Here is an 18,737-nt window from a genome sequence, read left to right as displayed (position 1 = left end):
GTCATTGTGGTTGGATTAAAAACAAAATATAACCCAGGTTTCTTTTTGTTTACTGTAGATAACAAATACTGAAATACTAGTGTTACCTGAAACACTAGGTTAGAAAAAGCATGAAACTGAAAGAAAGGGAAAAATATACTAGGCAAATACTAAACAAAGCAAGGATAAGTGTATTAATAAATTAAACTTTAAGTTACAAAATATTACTAGAAGTAAGCACTGTATAATGATAAATGTTTAGTTTACCAGCAGGATATAACAGTTTTCAAAATATTTATATGTACTTAGTAATATAATAACATATAATAAAGCAAATCTTGATAGAACTAGCGGAAATTGACACATACCTAATATAATGGGAGATTTTTAACATATCTCTTTTAGCCATCAATAGAGCAAAGAGAATGAACAGCAGTAAGCATATGGACAAATTAAATAACACAGCTAACAAGCTTGATCTAATGAAGGATACCAAGCTTTGCAGTCCAAAATTGGAGAATACACGTTTTTTTCTGATACTCATCAACCAGAAGGGTTCAGGAGTCAGAATCATATTGATAATGTTTTCTGACGTGAGGTTAGATAATTCATGTAGGGTTAAAAAAAAAATCATAAATCTGGAAATTAAAAAAAAAAAACAGCATGCTTCTAAATACAGGTCAAAGAAGAAATCATGATGGAAATCTGAACTGAACGATAACAAATATTATATACTGTCATTTGTGTGTCACAGTTAATGGGGTCCTTGGAAGAGACTATAAAGCTATATATATATATATAAGTTAAGTCGCTCAGTCGTGTCCGACTCTTTGCGACCCCCTGAACTGTAGCCTACCAGGCTTCTCCGTCCATGGGATTCTCCAGGCAAGAATACTGGAGTGGGTTGCCATTTCCTTCTCCAGGGGATCTTCCCGACCCAGGGATCGAACCCAGGTCTCCTGCATTGCAGGCAGGCACTTTAACCTCTGAGCTACCAGGGAAGGTTCATATATATATTATACTAAAAAAGAAAAAGAATATAAGTAAATACTTGGAATTAAACCCCATTTCTTAGAATATGTTTCCCCTGAATATGTGCATGGCTTGCTGCTGCTGCTGCTAAGTCCCTTCAGTCGTGTCCGACTCTGTGCGACCCCATAGACGGCAGCCCACCAGGCTTCCTCGTCCCTGGGATTCTCCAGGCAAGAACACTAGAGTGGGTTGCCATTTCCTTCTCCAATGCATGAAAGTGAAAAGTGAAAGTGAAAGTGAAGGCGCTCAGTCGTGTCCGACTCTTAGTGACCCCATGGACTGCAGCCTACCAGGCTCCTCTGTCCATGGGATTTTCCAGGCAAGAGTACTGGGGTGGGGTGCCATTGCCTTTTCCGGTGCATGGCTTACCTCCTTCCTATTTTTGCCTAGGTAGTATTTCAGCGAGGTGACCTCATTTAAATGGGAGAGCCCTGCCTTCTCAATTACCTTTTCCTTGTTCTTTTTCCTTTAATTTTTATATAGCGTTTATATATACTCTATGCTTTGCTTATTTTATTTATTATCTTTCTCCCTTTAATTGAAACGGAAATTCCATGGCACAGAAAATTTTTTTGGTCTCTCGTCTGTTGGCATCTCAAATACCTAGAACAGTGCCTGCCTAGGCTGGGCACTCAGTAATGCTTGTTACTGAAAAAGAGAACTCTGTGAGAATGTAAATATGCAGGATGCAGATCAGTTTGAAAATCTGGATAAAATCAGACTCCTCAAAGATCACAGTTCTCCCAAAATTGGCTTAGAAAGAGAGAGAGAATCTGAATAATAATAAAAAAAGTTAAATCGAATCAGTATTTTACAGTTTTTCCAAAGAAAGCATCTTGCTCATATGATCTTATGGGTACTCCCACCATCCCAACTTTGCACACATTTTTCAGATAATCTTTAAACTTCCCAAGTCCATTTATGAGGCTCATATGACCTTCATATACAAAACCAGACAATACTAATATCAAAGAAGAAAATTAATTACATGGTAATCAATAAAATTGGTAAAAATTGCATGGTTATGAACATATTTGCAAAAATCTGAAGATATTGGCAAATCAAATAGTGCATCACATAGAAAGCAGGCAAAACATCTCTGGGTCTGGTCTGGGTGCCAGGATGGTGGTTACTGTGGGTTAGCATGGTTGTTATTGAAAGGGTCCTGGGGGGGGGGGGACCTTTGGGGTGCTGGAAATGTTCTGCTGCTTAATCTGGGTGCTGATTACATTAGTATGTTTCCTTAGTGAAACTTTATTCAGACAAACACATACCATCTGTGCATATTTCTGTATAGATAATTCCATTAAAAGATTAGTTAAAAAAAATAATATAGCACGACTTCCCTGGTGAGTCAGACGGTAAAGCGTCTGTCTACAATGCGGGAGACCTGGGTTCGATCCCTGGGTTGGGAAGTTCCCTGGAGAAGGAAATGGCAACCCACTCCAGTACTCTTGCCTAGAAAATCCCATGGACAGAGGAGCCTGGTGTCCATGGGGTCGCAAAGAATCGGACACAACTGAGCGACTTCACTTTCACTTTCATGACCAACTTGGGTTTATCTTAGGAATGTAAGGGTGTTTTAACATGAGAAAGTCTGTAACTATTATCCACCCCATTGTATATTAAATAGAAAAGCTCAACATCGATTCAAGATAAAAATCCTAGCAAACAGGAGACAGAAAGATGCATCCTTAAACTGTAGGGCACAGACAGAATTTACCAAGTACTCCATGTGCTCCCCTGAATGCCCAGTCTCCTTTGCAGTTAGATTGGGGCTGAGTAACTAGGTCTGTCCCGTAGACTTGAAGTGACATGCGTCACATTTGGGTGAAGGCAGTTGAGCCGATGTTCCTCCTCCATCCCTCTCTTTTCTTGCTCCAGTGACCTTGGAGGCTGTGTATTGCAGATGGCATAGATTAAAGATGGAGTAAGGATGCTTCACTCTCATCAGACTTTGCGTAAGCAAGAAATAAACCCTTATAGTGTTAAGCCTCTAAGATTGCAGAGTGTATGTGTTATTACACTGTAGCCTCTTATTCTGACTACCATAAAGGACATCTGCTGAAATACTACAACTCTCGTACTCAGTGGTGAGAAATTAGAAACATTCTCTTTAAAGTCAGAAATAAGAGCACAGAAGACTGCTATTTCTGCTTCTATTCGACATGGGACCCTACCCAATGCAGTAATTGAAGTTAGGATTGGAGTGCAAGAAATGAAAGTTACTATTTGGAGATAAAATGATTATCAACCTAGGAAGTCCACTACATAAGTAAACGAACAGCTTATGAGAGGTTTATATCTAAAATTAGTTAACATTACTATGCACAAGCAACAAAAAATAGAAATCTTAGTTTTTAAAAAGGTACCAGTCAAGTCACAATTTTATTTTAAAATATATGGTGCCTAGAGATAAATTTAGCAAACGAAGTTAAAGACTTATGGAGAAAATTAGAAAAGTTTATTGAAAGAAAACCTTAGTTATTTGGAGAGACATCCCTTGTCCAAGGATAGATCCATAGCATAAAGATGTCATTTCTACCCCATTTGATCTTTAGAGTCAGTAAAGCTCTAGTCAAAACCCCAACAGTATTTTAAAGGAACCTGTCGAGATGATCATTAAGTATGTGTAGAAGAGCACGGGACCAAGAATGGCCAGGACTCTTGAGGTAGAAGAGCAAGGTGGAGGCATTGACCTAGCAGACACCAAGGCTTATTAGTGAAGGTGTAGTGAGTATGGCTTAGGGACAGACAGATTGTCTAGTGGGGTGGAAATTAGTATCCAGAAAGAGACCTGCACACAGCTGGACTCAGTATGACAACTGGACATATGACATAAGTGGTTTCATATTACTGTAAAAAGAACGGTCCTTTCAATAAATGATGCTAGGACAGTTATTTAATGTGAGAAAAAAAAATATGTACTTAACTAGATTTTGCAATCAGGCTCTGCTTGATTGTGTATCATTTAAAAGTAATATGTATAGAAAATTTCCTCTAATTTTTGTTTTTGAAAGTGAGCCTAAGGAAATGACCACTTGGGAAAAATATTTTCAGTAAGTATGATAGATGGAATGTTTATATCCTAGTATATGAAGAGCTCTCAATAATTATTGAGAAAAAAGATGAATCTTTATTATTTAACTTTCCTGACTGATCTTGATTGATATTTTAGAACTTTTCCTCAGGGGATTCCCTGGCGGTCCAGTGGTAGGGCTCGGTGCTTTCACTGCTGAGAGCCTGGGTTTGATCCCTGGTTGGGGAAATAGGATCCTGCAAGCCTTGCAGTGCAGCAAAAATAAAAAACAAAAACGATAACTTCCTCAGCCAGCAGCTGTGATATTGGGGTGGGTTTATCAAAGGTAAAAGACTGATTTGTCTTTTATACTTAAAGCATGTCCCAGGTGGATGTGGATTCAGGAATCGAAAATATGGAGGTTGATGAAAATGACCGAAGAGAAAAAAGGAGCCTGAGCGATAAGGTTGGTAAGAGATGAAGCCCTTGCTTCTGTTTTTAGGTACGGTTAATGCCATCCCAGGTGGCACAGGGGTAGAGAATCCACCTGCCAATACAGGAGACGAAAGAGATGTGGGTTCGATCCCTGGGTTGGAAATATCCCCTGGAGCAGGAAATGGCAACCTGCTCCACTCTAGTATGCTTGCCTGGAAAATTTCATGGACAGAGGATCCTGGCAGGCTACAGACCATGGGGTCCCAAAGAGTTGGACATGATCCAGTGACTAAGCATGCACTCACATGCACAGTATAAATAAGCAGTGCTTCATGTCTTGTATCTGTAAAAGTCTGTTAGAGAGGGCCATGCCAAACCAGCAGATCCTATTTAGGTGATTGTTTTTTTTTTTTTTTTTTTCTTTTGAAGAAATATGGGTAGCCTTGATCACCCTTAGTGGAAGTATAGCTTAGTCCTTTCACCTGATAAAAATCCTTCAGTTATCTTTGTTTCAGGTGCATTTTTTATCAGTAAATGATAGCAGTGAATTTAGAGCTTCTTTGAATTTTTTCTGTTGATTTTTAATTGCTTAAGCGAGTAAGTCATTCTGAGGAAGATGATCAGGAATTAAAGCAAAAATGAGTGGAAACAGGAGGTTTTTTGTTACCGTCTGAACTTGAGTTCCCCATATTTAAAAGAAGACATTTTTGGTTCTTGTGTGTGTGTCATGGTATAGTACTGGCATAGATAATTGCAGCCCTTTCTGTTGAGTAAGTTCTTAGTGTTCAGCAGCTGTATTAGAAGTTGGACTATAGCCTCTTAGTGATGCAGTGCTTTATTTTGTGGTGTTTGAATCTTATAAAGTTCTTTATAGATGTTATTTCTATCTATGGTGGAAAATAGTGAGAAACATTAAAATCTGGAAAAATTTCTAGAGAAAAATCGGTTATATACCTAAAATGTCAACCTGGTCTTTTAGCATTCAGAAAAGGAAATACATGGGACTAATGGGAATAATAAATGGGAAATAAATGATGCATCCTTCATCACATGTCTTCCTTGGCGATTCCTGATACCAGTCCTGCTGTTTTGTATTCCCTGCCATATGATGTGTTATAAGCTCATGAGACCAACAGGTTATAACTTTGAAGTCATAGTAACAAGTTTATTTTTCCTTTAATCAGTAGGTGTATAGTTGTCTGTATTTCTAAAATATCCTTATTTGTGAATGAATTAAATTCAGAATTAGGTATTTCTGTTAAAGTCTAACTCATACCTCCTACTGCTTGAAATTAACCCCCAAATCTTCTTCCCCACAAGGAGCCTTCATCAGGTTCTGAAGTGTCTGAAGAGCAGGCCTTACAGCTGGTCTGTAAGATTTTCCGTGTCTCCTGGAAGGACCGGGACAGGGATGTGATCTTCCTTTCTTCTCTTTCTGCACAGTTTAAGCAGAACCCAAAAGAAGGTAGGAATCGGGCTCAACTGTCTTATTTCAGAGCCCTCCATAGAAAAAGAGAATGTGAACTCTTTTGTCTTTCTCTGCTGTTGACATACCTTGTCTTGCTCTGCAGTTGTATTTCTGATTACAGGGATACTTCTTGATGAAGACTGCTGTTTGTCTACTTTCCACTTACTGATAAATTTTTTTTTAATGATTTCTCCAAAGAAAACTGTATCAGTTAATAGTCTCCATTGTCTCAGGGCTGAAGTATTTTCCTTTGCAATAAGAAGGTGCTTAGAGAGAGCATTAGGGCCTCTTATATTCCAGGCAGGAGCATGCGGGGTGGTCTGCAGGGATCCTGAGAGGGTGACCGGTACCTGTTGTAAGTGCCTCCCGGGTCATACGTAGACAGTGGAGTAAATGTGCTTGGTTAAACTGCTTTAGCAAACTAAAACATACTGATATTTTGCAGTGTTTACAGGATTCTATTTTAAGAGGCTATACTAAACCACACTTGAAGTATTAAAACTTGGCAAGAGATCAGCATTGCAGGGCACTCTTCATTCTTCTCTATAGCAGTCTTCTGGAGCACTGGTCCCAGCCTTTTTGATACCAGGGACTGGTTTCATGGGAGACAGTATTTCCACAGATGAAGTTGTGGGGATGGTTTTGGGACCATTCAAGCAAATTACATTTATTTTGCCGCTGCTGATCTGACAAGAGGCAGGGCTAAGGTGGTAATACGAGTGATGGGGAGTAGCTGTAGATACAGATGAAGCTTCGCTCACTGTCTATTGCACACCTCCTGCTGTGCAGCCCTGTTTCTAAGAGGCCGCGGACCATATATCTGTCTGTGGTATGGGGGACCCTGCTTTGGAGTACAGAAAATGGAGGGGAAGTTCATTGGAGTCTTTTTTTGTATTTTACTTGAATACAGCCTCCTTGATGGTGGGATTTTTGTCTGTTTTGCTTCCCCATGTATTCGCAGTGCCTGCCCTTCATAATCCTTCAGTAGATATACTTTAAATGAGTGAATGAATGTCAAGGAGATTGCATTTCCTTTTCCCTGCTACCTATCTTTCACAGCAAACCAAAAAAAATGTCTCGTATGTTCCAGGTAGATGGATAGTTTTATTTCTGATTTTACTGGGTTCTTGTTAAATGTGACTGTAGAGTTGAGCTTAGCAACCATGAGTTTCAAAATCCTGCCACTTATTATTGTAAATCTTAGGATTCTCAAATCTATCTGGTAATTTTTAGTAACAAATCAGGTAAGATTTATGTGGGTTAGACATTTTATTTATTGAGTGATATTTAATATGGGCTTTCCTGGTGGCCCAAGTGGTAAAGAACCCACCTGCCAATGCAGGAGACTCTGGTTCATTCCCTAGGTTGGGAAGATCCCCTGGAGAAGGAAATGGCAACCCATTCCAGCATTCTTGCCTGAGAAATCCCGTGGACAGAGGATCCTGGTAGGCTGCAGTCCATGGGGTCCTAAGAGTCAGATACAACTTAGTGACTTAATAACAACAAAAGACCTATAACAATCGAGAGCTGCAAAGAATAAGAAGGAGGCTAGAGAACAGAATCTGCTCCAGAAGGGCAGGTGGCAACTAAATATTAGACCCTTGAACTTTGTGCTTCATATTTCCAGTATGATAAACTAACCTCTGTAGTTGGGAGTAGCTTCTTTTTATAGTTAATATATATCAGCAGTGACCCTCATAGACTGGGCTCCAAATTTTTTTTTTAATAAGCTTTCTGTTCGAAAACATTTTAGATTTACAGAAAAATTATAGAGCTAGTGCAGGTAGTTCCTAGGCACACATCACTCAGTTTTCCCTAATGTCATCATCTTCCATAATCATAGTATACTTGTCAGAGCTAAGATATTACTGTTACTCCAGAACTTATTTGGACTTCCCCACATTTTCTACTGGCGGCTTTTATTACTCAAGAATCCAGTCCAAAATAGCACATTGCACATCTCTGGCTTATGCTGGCTTATTCAAGGACCGTGTGTATGAAGACCCATGTATAACCTCCTCTTTATTCTGCCTTTCCAACAGTATTCTCTGATTTTAAGGACTTGATTGGCCAGATTTTAATGGAAGTGCTAATGATGTCTACTCAGACCAGAGATGAAAACCCGTTTGCAAGCCTGACAGCCACCTCTCAGCCAATTGCAGCAACAGCTCGGTCACCAGACAGAAACCTCATGCTGACCACCGGCTCCAACCCAGGAACGAGCCCCATGTTCTGCAGCCTGGGTTCCTTCGGGGCCAGCTCTTTATCTAGGTCAGTGTGGTTCTTTCTGCACATCTCACTGGTGGTAAAATAGCCATGAAGTGCGTAGGAGAAAGGAGCGTTCATTCAGGGGCCTGAATCATGCAGATTATGGCATGTCTTATGTTTGGGGGTGTGGTTGACTCACTGAGGAGACATGGTCTTTTCCAGATGGGTCTCTGACTTTCCATGGTTAGGCTGTTGGTAAATAAAATTTTAGAAACAAATAGCTGTATAGAGTATGTTCTTTGGAAAGAAGGCTTTCTCATATTGTAAGTCTGGCTTCTAAATCAGCATGGCAGTTAGATTACAGTTATTTCGATGAGCCTCTAAAAGATCTGTATACTGGAATGCTTAGAGATATGAGATTGTAATTATACAGTTCTTTAAAAACATGCTATTTTCCATTTTAGTTATTTATCCCAAGCGGTTCTTCAATTTTCTCTTCTTTCTTCCCTTTCTCAAATCATTTAGCCTCTATGAGACTAGCCCAGCTCCCAGTACCAGTGTCTGGAGCTCTGTGCCAATGATGAGTCCGCCTCTGGCCGCCCCCTCCCGGGCAGCCAGCCAGGCGGCTGCGCCTCCCGCGTCCTCCCTCTGTCCGCCTAGCCCTGCGGGGACGCCTGCGGGAAGCCAGCCCTCGTCTCCGCGGTACCGGCCCTACACTGTCACCCACCCCTCGGGGTCTGCATCTGCTCCTGCCTCGCGATCCTCGGGCACCTCCATCCTGTCTAGCTCCCCAGGCCTGTCCGCCCCGGCCAGTAGCCCTCAAGCCGTGCCCACCAGCTCCTCCCGACAGAGACCCCCTGGCACAGGACCACCTTTACTCTCCGTCTCCCCTGGTGGGAGTGCCCCCAGCAGACGGCCCTCCTTCCTAAGGAACTCTCCTAGGTATTTATTTACGCAGTAGGAGAGGCGGGTGCGTGTTTGCAGTGCAGGGAAAGGGGATTAACACAGTTTGGAAGAACTGTCATGTGACGCTGACCTCAGTTTCTCTGTTTGGGGCTGTTAACCCATGTGTCTAACTAGTTGGGTAGGCTCGTGCCCCGAGTCCCTGCTCTGCCAGGGTTCTGTCACATCAGAAAGTATGGGTGGCTCAATTATGAGGCCCTTTCTTCCCCTTCACTTTTCCTCCTGAAAATAAGAAGTCACTCAGTTTTCAAAATCGAGGGCACATATCATTCCTCATAACAAATGAATTTCGGAGACTGTGGCAGCTTATATTTGAGAGCTGGGGCTCACAGAACCACATTTCCACTTTGTGTACTATTACTGATCATAGTTGAGATACAGCCAGACCAAGGGGTCGAGTGAGCAGATACCTTACCTCTGGCCAGTAGTTACGCCTTGACGCTTTCTTTTCAGCCCGTTAGAAAGAAGCAGTATCCAAACTCCATTAATCCACTGCCCTCCTTCCCATCAAGTGTTTCCTGGCCTTTATATAATGTAGGTGAATTATTTTTCTGCATATCAGTAGACAAAACTTGTAGCCTACGATTTAATTAAAAGGCCAGTGGTTGTAAAAGCTTTCCTCCTCCTTGTTTTCCTTTGTTCTCTGATGACATTTTTTTGCTTTTGTTACGGTAGTATGTACGACAGTCCTTTCTCCTTCCTCTTCCTCGCACTTTCTGGTGACAGTAGTGACGAAGATGAAGAAGATGATGATGGTGGTGATGATGAAGGTGGTGGTGGTGGTGATGAGTTTTCTTGTGTCCAGTTTGGGTCCAGGTATCAGAGGAATGGAGTCTTACCTCTGCATGTGCCTAGGTGCTTAGGAGCTAACGTTTATAAGTCCTAATTAGAGGCGTGCTCTGAATCCATACAGGGTAGAGTCAAATGAGGTGCCCTGGTGAGTCCAGATGTGAGAAGCTCCACATGTGCTCAAGCATTAGGAACTTCTCATGAGGGTAAAGTGGCACGTTTTCATAGTTGTTGCCTGGCAAGTTTGGAGAACAACTTAATGTATTATCATTTGTCAAGAACATGAACAACAGGTTAGACATCAAGTTCACCTGCCCTGAGATCTAAAATAAGAGACCCTTCATTTATTTTATTAGGAGAGTGTTCTTGCGGGCTACCAGATGTAAGCAACATGTCCTCTGGGAGGCGTGTTTTCTTATGTACAGTTGCATGGATTGCTGCTTTTCAGGAATGGTGCAGGGACTGGGACTTGTGTGTGTGTGTGTATGTGTCCCTCTCAGCTCACTCCGGGCCGTCTGTTGAAGAGCACATGGAGTCGTATTCTCTCTTTTATAACTGTGATTCTGCTTTGACTTCTAATCTTTATTTTTTGGCTGTGCTGGGTCTTCGTTTGCTTCAGATCAGCTTTTCACTAGTTGGCAGCGAATAGGGGCTGCTGTCTAGTTGAGGTGCTTAGGCTTCTCACTGTGGTGGCTGCTCTTATTGCAGAGCACAGGCTCTAGGGCTAGAGGGCTTCAGTAGTTGCAGCTTCCAGGCTCTAGAGCACAGGCTTAATAGCGGTTGCACAGGGGCTTAGTTGCTGTTCAGCATGTGGGCTCTTCCTGGACCAAGGATTGAACTCATGTCACCTGCACTGGCAGGCGAATTCTTTACCATTGAACCACCAGGGAAGCACTCTTTACTGCTAATCTTAAACTTCGCTAATCAGTCACTTCGCTTCCCTGATCCCAGTGAAGCCAGACCCTGTTTGTTTAGACAACCTAGCCTGAGGAATGGCTGCAGAGGCTAAAACAGAGCTCACAATGTTGCTGAAGTTTCACCCCTGAAAACAGAGTGAAAAAGATGGCTTGGACCTTCTAGGTGACTTTGAGCAAAAAAATATAATAGCACCTTCTCTCTAAGCCTCTGATTCATCGTCTTACAATTTTGCTCTTAAATTGAAGTTCCATCTGGACTGAGTTGGTATTTGTGCCCAGCAGTATTCAGAAATAACTCTAAGCTATAAATAGAGATGGTGGTAGGGGTGCGGCACACTACATTCAACTCGACAGTGTTCAGAAGAATCATTAGAGAGGTCTATAAAGAGAGAGAGGGATATTGGCACAGGGTTGAATATTGATTCCGGAAGGTTGATATTTGTATTAGGTTGAATGTTGTATCACTATTTCTCAAGTAAATTTCCCAAAGGTGGAAGTGTCTTTTTCATGTAGATGGCTCAACAGTGAAAAATCCGCCTGCAGTGCAAGAGATACAGGAGACTTGGATTCGATCCCTGGGTCAGGAGGATCCCTAAAGGAGGAGATGGCAGCCCACTCCAGTGTTCTTGCCTGGGAAATCCCATGGACAGAGGAGCCTGGCGGGTTACAGTCCGTGGGGCTGCGGAGTCGGACACAACTGAGCACGCATGCACAGACACCTTCTCCCATGATCATGGTAGTGCAGCAGCCATCCTAGTTAGGAGTCAGTTCCTATACGTGATAAAAGTGCTTTGTTTTCTGTTTTACTGTAAGTTATCTGTGGGGGAAACACTGTCTCTCCCTTGCCTATTTAATTCCAGCTTTCTCTAACAAAGATATTAGATTACATGCTGCTTTACCTAATTCCTCTCTAGACTTCTAACATCCAGCCTTGTCTCAGATCTAGATTTGATACCTATAAGGAGAAACAAAACTTACTTACTGATTATGTACTCACAGCTATGAATAGTTATTGAGCATCATGTCCCAGGTGCTCTGTCAGCCATGTGCATACGTTATTCCTCTGATCTTCACAGCAGGGCCTCTAGTTACTGCAGGGAAATGTGGGCAGGTTCAGGAAGGTGGTTGTTGTTCACTCGCTCAGTCATGCCCGACTCTTTGTGACCCCATGGAGTGCAGCACGCCAGGCCTCCCTGTCCTTTACCATCTCCCAGAGCTTGCTCAAACTCATGTCCATTGAGTCAGTGATGCCATCCAACCATCTCATCCTCTGTTGCTCCGTTCTTCTACTATCATCAGTCTTTTCCAGCGTTAGTATCTTTTCCAGTGAGTTAGCTCTTCGCATCAGATGGCCAAAGTATTGGAGCTTCGGCTTCAGCAATAACCTTCAGTGAGGTTAGTCTCATAACTAGAAGAAGGCAGAGCTGGAATCCAGATCTCACATGCCACCCAGCATACTGAGTTGCCTCTGACTTCTCCGTGTTTGCCCAGTAGGACTTGGATTATTCTCATTTCTTAGCAGTTATTTCACTGCCCAGAGTTTTTGCATGTGTTCTTTTCCTTGGCAAGAAAGTGCCAACATTTTCCTTCTTAATTACAAAGTTCCACTCCAGTTGGTTGGCAAGTACTTTGCTGCTGCTGCTGCTGCGGCTGCGTCACTTCAGTCGTGTTCGATTCTGTGCGACCCCATAGACGGCAGCCCACCAGGCTCCCCGGTCCCTGGGATTCTCCAGGCAAGAACACTGGAGTGGGTTGCCATTTCCTTCTCCAGTGCATGAAAGTGAAAAGTGAAAGTGAAGTTGCTTAGTCGTGTCTGAATCTTAGCGACCTCGTGGACTGCAGCCTACCAGGCTCCTCCGTCCATGGGATTTTCCAGGCAAGAGTACTGGAGTGGGGTGCCATTACCTTCTCTGGGCAGGTACTTTGCTGGCTGTTAAAATGAAATCTCATCTGTCCAGGTTTTAGAAATTATAAATTCTGAATAGACATCAAAAAGAATGTAAAAGTACAGGGCATAATCATATCTAGCACATGAAACAAATAGAGAAGAACGTGAGAATGCACGTAGGGTCAGAACAGAGAAGTAGCAAAAAAATGATTCTTAATAATTTGGGTGATCAGCAAAGAGCTTTTTCTTTCCCCCTGTCTAATTGATCTTCTCAGAATTTTATTTACTAGGAAGTAAGCAATTTTAACACCTTCTTCTCACCCAGTAGGGTCAGTGCTGTAGAAACAGCTGTCAACAGGGATTGTATTGGTCTCCCCTTCTGCTGGCTCAGTGCAGTCAAAGGCTTGTACATCTTTTGAGAGGTAGTTGGGAAATACAGCCCTGTATTAATTCTTTATAGTGGTGATGATAAGGATTAATAAAAGAAAAACAACATTCCTTCTGGAATGTTTCGTAGTACTCTGAAAAAAGCTATATGAGTTATAAGGAGCTACTTCTTGAAGGAATGAAAATAAGTGAAATGAGAGTTTTCTTGTAATAAAGATAACAGAGGAAAAAAGAAGATAAAGTAATTATTCTGAGGAAATGTTTTCTTATTGTTTCCTAGGAAGTTGATGACTAGAAAGACATTTTTCTTTTTCTTCTGTTTATTGGGATTCTTTTTTCATTGCTTAGATATTTCAGTGAAGGAGATTAGATCTTGAACATCATGAGCCTGTGTGAATAGAAAAAGAGTAAACTAGCAAACGGACACAACTGAGTGACTAAGCACAAACTACCAAACAGTGAAAAATACTGATATTTCTCCTCTTATTTCTACTGGTCATAAGTCAGAATCTTTCCACCATGTCTGTCCTCCAACCTGCAATGATTCCCCTTCTCCCACAGGGTTAGACCCAAAGCCTAGGACCCTACATCTCCTGTGTATACACACACACACGTATCTCCTGTGTGTACAGACACACACACACACATCTCCCATGTGTACACACACGCACTCTTCCTGCCTCTCTCTGACATCTATACTCATCTCTTCATAGCATTTCTATATTATTTTTTTAAAAACTATCTCCCCTCAGGGGACTTCCCTGGCAGTCCAGCCTTGGCTTTACAGTGCAGGGGTATAAGTTTGATCTCTGGTCAGGGAGCTAAGATGCCACATACCTTGGGACCAAAAAACCAAAACATAAAGCAGAAGCAGTGTTGTAATAAACTCAGTAAAGACTGTTTAAAAACCTGTCTGCATTATAGAGGGTGTAGTTGCCACATAAACAAGGTCTTGATCAGTTTCATCAAGGTGCTGCCCCCATGGCCTTCAACAATGCAGACATTTGTTCAGGGGATTTATATTGCTTATCCCTGCCCAGCTCTCCCTTTCCTTGCATTGAGAAAATAAGCCATTCCAAAGTCTGCGTCTAAAAAAGAAAATGTGGAGTGATTATTTCCATCACGGAAGAAAAGGAACTGCCACAGAATCCTTTTAGGAAACTAGGTTTTTTGGTCCATTTAAAATGAGATTCAGTTTGCACAGATCTGATACATATATAAATCTCCAGATGTATTTTCCTTGTGTTTTCAGAAGGATTCCACTGTATTTACATCATGTGAAGTAATTACATTATTCAGTTGGATTGTTGATGTAGTTATCAGAAAATGGTTCCTGTATTCTCCCAGAAGGAGGTATCATTTTCTAGATACCCTTAGGACTTAAACATGGCAGATTTCCAGTGTCGTATTCCACATGTCACAGTTGTAAAGGCATCATGAATTTTGTAGCAACATTTTTAGAGAAAAAATGAAATAGTATTTTAAAACATTTTTTAAAAATGTCTGTTGATAGCATAAATTTAATGTGTTTAAACTGTACACACCTTTTTCCTCCAGGATCACATTTAGAACCTGAGTTCAGCTCTCTGAGTTTGAATCTAGAGATCCCTGTAAACCAATTTTGACCATTGGCAGTCATGCCCAGCACTGGTGAGACTGACCGACCGCCTTGCTCGCGATCTACTTCAGCATCCTTAAGACTGATCTCATAGTTTGGAAACATTGATGAATACTGGGTTTTACTCTGTGTTTACTATTTGGTTAAACTCCTGTTTCATTTCTTTCTTTCTCTTCTCTTGAAAGTCCCCTGGAAGTGTTATTTGGTGCCTGACAGATGATCACAACATACATCAACCTCTTTCAGCTTTGAAAATTCTCTGATAGATTCTGAATGTCTTTCTTTGTCTTGCCTGGCAGTCCTCTGCACACATCATCATGTCTTTTCATGTCTTTGCAAAATGTTTGTGAAGGCATTTTGGTTGACTTTGAGGTGTTCAACTCTAAGTTAAAATGAAAGGGAGTGTGTTGGCTAAGGACCGAGCCCAGTTTCCGTCAGCAGCCACCGTCGATGCATGCTGACTCCCACTGTTGATCAAGGGCACTGCGTTAGACTGGCTTGTTGCAAACGGCAAGGACCTATTGACATCAAATATAAGATGCTTTCCATTTCAGAAATGAAAACATGAGAAAGATGGAGCTTATTATCAGGGAAATATTGTTTAAATATTTCATTTTCAACATGAGGAAAGTCTGTTTTCATTGCTTCTGTGAGCGCTTCTCAAAGGAAGATGAACCTTAACTGTATATAGCAAATTGTGTATAGCAAACTGTATATAGAAGCTTTTATCAGCAAATTTCATCTTTGGGAAGTGCAGGGAATGGAGTCACGAACCTCAGATGGAAGAGGGAAGGATGGCAGATAGCTTGAGAGCGAGATGGCTGCAGGAAAGACCAAGTATTTTTCGCCCCCTTTCTCCTTCTGTGGTTTCACCATACTTCTTGTATTTATGGGTGGGTTTTTCTGTCTTGTTAGGGGGTTTTGTTTTTTTTTCTCGCTTTGCTTTATTACCATCCTCATCTTTCTGTTGTCTGGCCAACGAACAGATGCCAGATCTTACATTAATTCATGAAGTGTATCTCTAACTGATGTGAAGGCACAAGAATTAATTGTTTTGGGGTTTTTTTTGATGTTTCCCACCCTGGACTGCCCATCTTTGTCTCTGGTGCGGCACTTTGAGGGTGGGTCCCTTATCTGCCCAGTCAGAAGGGTACTGGCTGCTTCTCAACCTCCTGTCCTCTCCTCCCTCTATCAGACTTGCGTAGGAAGTAAGTTGTAGATTTACAGGTCTCTGGCCTGAGAGCCTTGGATTTAAAGCCTTGCCATTGTTTTCATCTTTTCATTTATTTACTCACTTATTTAATTTTTGGCTGCACCTGGTCTTCATTGCTATGGTTGAGCTTTCTCTAGTTGTGGTGAGCGGGGGCTGCCCTTTGTTGGGGTGCTCCGGCCTTCTCATTGCACTGGCTTTTCTTGTTGCCAGGCATGGGCTCTAGAGTGTGTGGACTTCAGTACTTGCGGTGCATAGCTCAAGTTGCCCCTTGGCGTGTGCAGTCCTCCTGGACTAGAGATTGAACCAATGTCCCCTGAATTGGCAGGCGAATTCTTAAACCCTGGACCACCTGTTTTCGTCTTTTTTAAATGAAATATTCCAATACCATTCCAAAGATTCTTTTTTTTTTTAATTTCAATTTTATTTTTTTACTTTACAATACTGTATTGGTTTTGCCATGCATTGACATGAATCCACCACAGGTGTACATGAGTTCCCAACCCTGAATCCCTCTCCCACCACCCTCCCCATATCATCTCTCTGGGTCATCCCAGTGCACCATCCCCAAGCATCCTGTATCCTGTATGGAACCTAGACTAGTGATTCGTTCCTTACATGATAGTATACATGTTTCAATGCCATTCTCCCAAATCCCAAAGATTCTTTATCATCTTTCACATGTAACTTTTTTTGTTGCTGTAGTTAAATTTATATCTTTTCATTCCTCTTCATTTCAAAATTCCTGGCCTCTTTCTATGCCGTGGTTAATCTTTTTGTATCTTTTATGTCTATCAAATTTGTGAGTTGAACATCACATTTGGTATTTGACCTATTGATAAATCGATCTAAACTTTGTTTTCCTAACAGCTAACCCTTATGATATGGAGAAGGCAATGGCAGCCCACTCCAGTACTCTTGCCTGGAAAATCCCATGGACGGAGGAGCCTAGTAGGCTGCAGTCCATGGGGTCGCTAGGAGTCGGACACGACTGAGTGACTTATATTTCACTTTTCACTTTCATGCATTGGAAAAGGAAATGGCAACCCACTCCAGTATTCTTGCCTGGAAGATCCCAGGGACAGGGGAGCCTGGTGGGCTGCTGTCTTCAAGGTGGCACAGAGTCGGACGCAACTGAAGCGACTTAGCAGCAGCAGCAGCAACCCTCGTGATAATGGTCTCAGAGAATAGTTTTAATAGAAACAGGGCCCTCCCATTGTATCCTGTCTGTATTTGAGAAAGCACCTCCACATGATTTCACTTAACCTCAGTGCAGGTGAGATGGAAGTTCTGGGTTCAAGTAACAAGTACGCAGTAGAGCTGGGGATAGAATGCAAGTTTGGATACTCCTAGCACAGGGTTTTTGTTTTGTTTTGACTAATACTACTTTGTCCCTTTCACTAAACGTTTTGGAAAATTTGTATTGATAACAAATATTTTCATGTCTCCTTCTAACTGGACAGTTTTCCTAAGTTCTGGTCCTGTTGCCAAATGCTGCATAAAGGCTTTGAGATGTGTGCTAGACATTAGGAAGGAGGGAGGGGTGTTTTGTCAGTCCCTTGTAACTTCACTCCTAAAGACTTTGCTTGCCTAACAGCACAGGCTGGCTTTAACCTGCAAGTCAGCCTGAGCACAGCTGGCCAGTTGGATTTACATATGTGTGGTATCCCTTCAAATTCCTGGTGCTTAGTACCAGTTCTTAGTCCTCCTGGATTTGTAAGGTGCTGTTCCTGAAAAGATGAGATGCTGGATTTCTGGACAGACTTTCTTCTTAGGTCAATATAATGTTTCCTAAAAATCTCTGTTGTTGGACTCTGTTGTTGGAGCGGGTGAAGCCAGCAGTCAGCTCCAGGCGCAGGCGCATGGGGTCTGTGCTTTGTCCTGGGTGCGGGGACCCTAACAGGCTTTCTGCTACAGCATTGCGAGCTCTGTCATGTGGTTTACTGAGAACAGATCAAAACCATCCCTTTTCTTTTCTCCAAAGTCTGGGAGCCTCTGGTGGGGCAAGTACTTGGGATTCCTACAGCGACCATTTCACCATTGAAACGTGCAAGGAGACAGACATGCTGAACTACCTCATCGAGTGTTTTGACCGAGTTGGAATAGAGGAAAAAAAAGCACCAAAGGTAATATGAAATAGATTCACTTAAAACCCACAAAACCTGGCTATATATTGGATAAATAATTGTTTTCTAAGCCCTTAATTAGATTCATTTTTTCAATCAGTACAGTGCTTACTGAGCATGTCATAGGTCGGGCACTACAGTAGAAGCTGGGCTGGATTAATGAACCAAACAGATGAAGATCCCAGTGCTTCTGGAGCTCATGTCCTAGTGGAGGGAAGACGTGACAGGGCCAAATGCTACTATCACCAATGACTTAACACTATGATAACTTCTCATAGTCTGTTGTAATCATAATAAAACATTTATAGAGTACCTGTCAACCATCACACACTTTGCTAGGTCTCCATGAACTTAGGTTTTCACAGTTGTTCATTAGGCCGGTGTAATATAAGTATTATCTTTTTTTCATTGCACCTCACAGGGATCTAATACATACTACCGTTGGTCTTCCCTAAAAGCAAAGCAGCGTAAAGTGAACTTTGAATAAAAGGGGGTTACCTATAATTGTCCAGAGTCACATAAATTGAGAAGCTGGTTTAAACTCAGAAAGCTACACTTTTTCTACCGTTTCATTCTGAATGAATATCTCATTTCAATCCTGTTTCCTTTTCATTCATTTTTTTTTTTCCTTTAAATTTTCAGTGACATATAGTGGCTCAGACAGTAAAGATTCTGTCTGTAATACTGGAGACCCAAGT

General features: G+C 41.8%; 1 protein-coding gene across 1 annotated transcript in view; it reads left to right on the top strand.

Annotated features, from left to right (window-relative positions):
• UBE4B (ubiquitination factor E4B) overlaps positions 1-18,737 on the top strand; it is a 121,823-nt gene that overhangs the window by 55,498 nt on the left and 47,588 nt on the right. The window contains exons 4-9 of the mRNA XM_052653490.1: positions 4,409-4,496; positions 5,786-5,930; positions 7,976-8,204; positions 8,667-9,083; positions 9,780-9,920; positions 17,898-18,039. Of these exons, the coding sequence (XP_052509450.1) occupies positions 4,409-4,496; positions 5,786-5,930; positions 7,976-8,204; positions 8,667-9,083; positions 9,780-9,920; positions 17,898-18,039 (1,162 nt within the window). The remainder of the gene's footprint in view (positions 1-4,408; positions 4,497-5,785; positions 5,931-7,975; positions 8,205-8,666; positions 9,084-9,779; positions 9,921-17,897; positions 18,040-18,737) is intronic.

This window comes from Budorcas taxicolor, chromosome 16, assembly GCF_023091745.1.
Source record: "Budorcas taxicolor isolate Tak-1 chromosome 16, Takin1.1, whole genome shotgun sequence".
Lineage (NCBI taxonomy): Eukaryota > Metazoa > Chordata > Mammalia > Artiodactyla > Bovidae > Budorcas > Budorcas taxicolor.
Note: the sequence above shows the minus strand (reverse complement) of the source record. Positions and strands in the feature narration are given on the sequence as shown.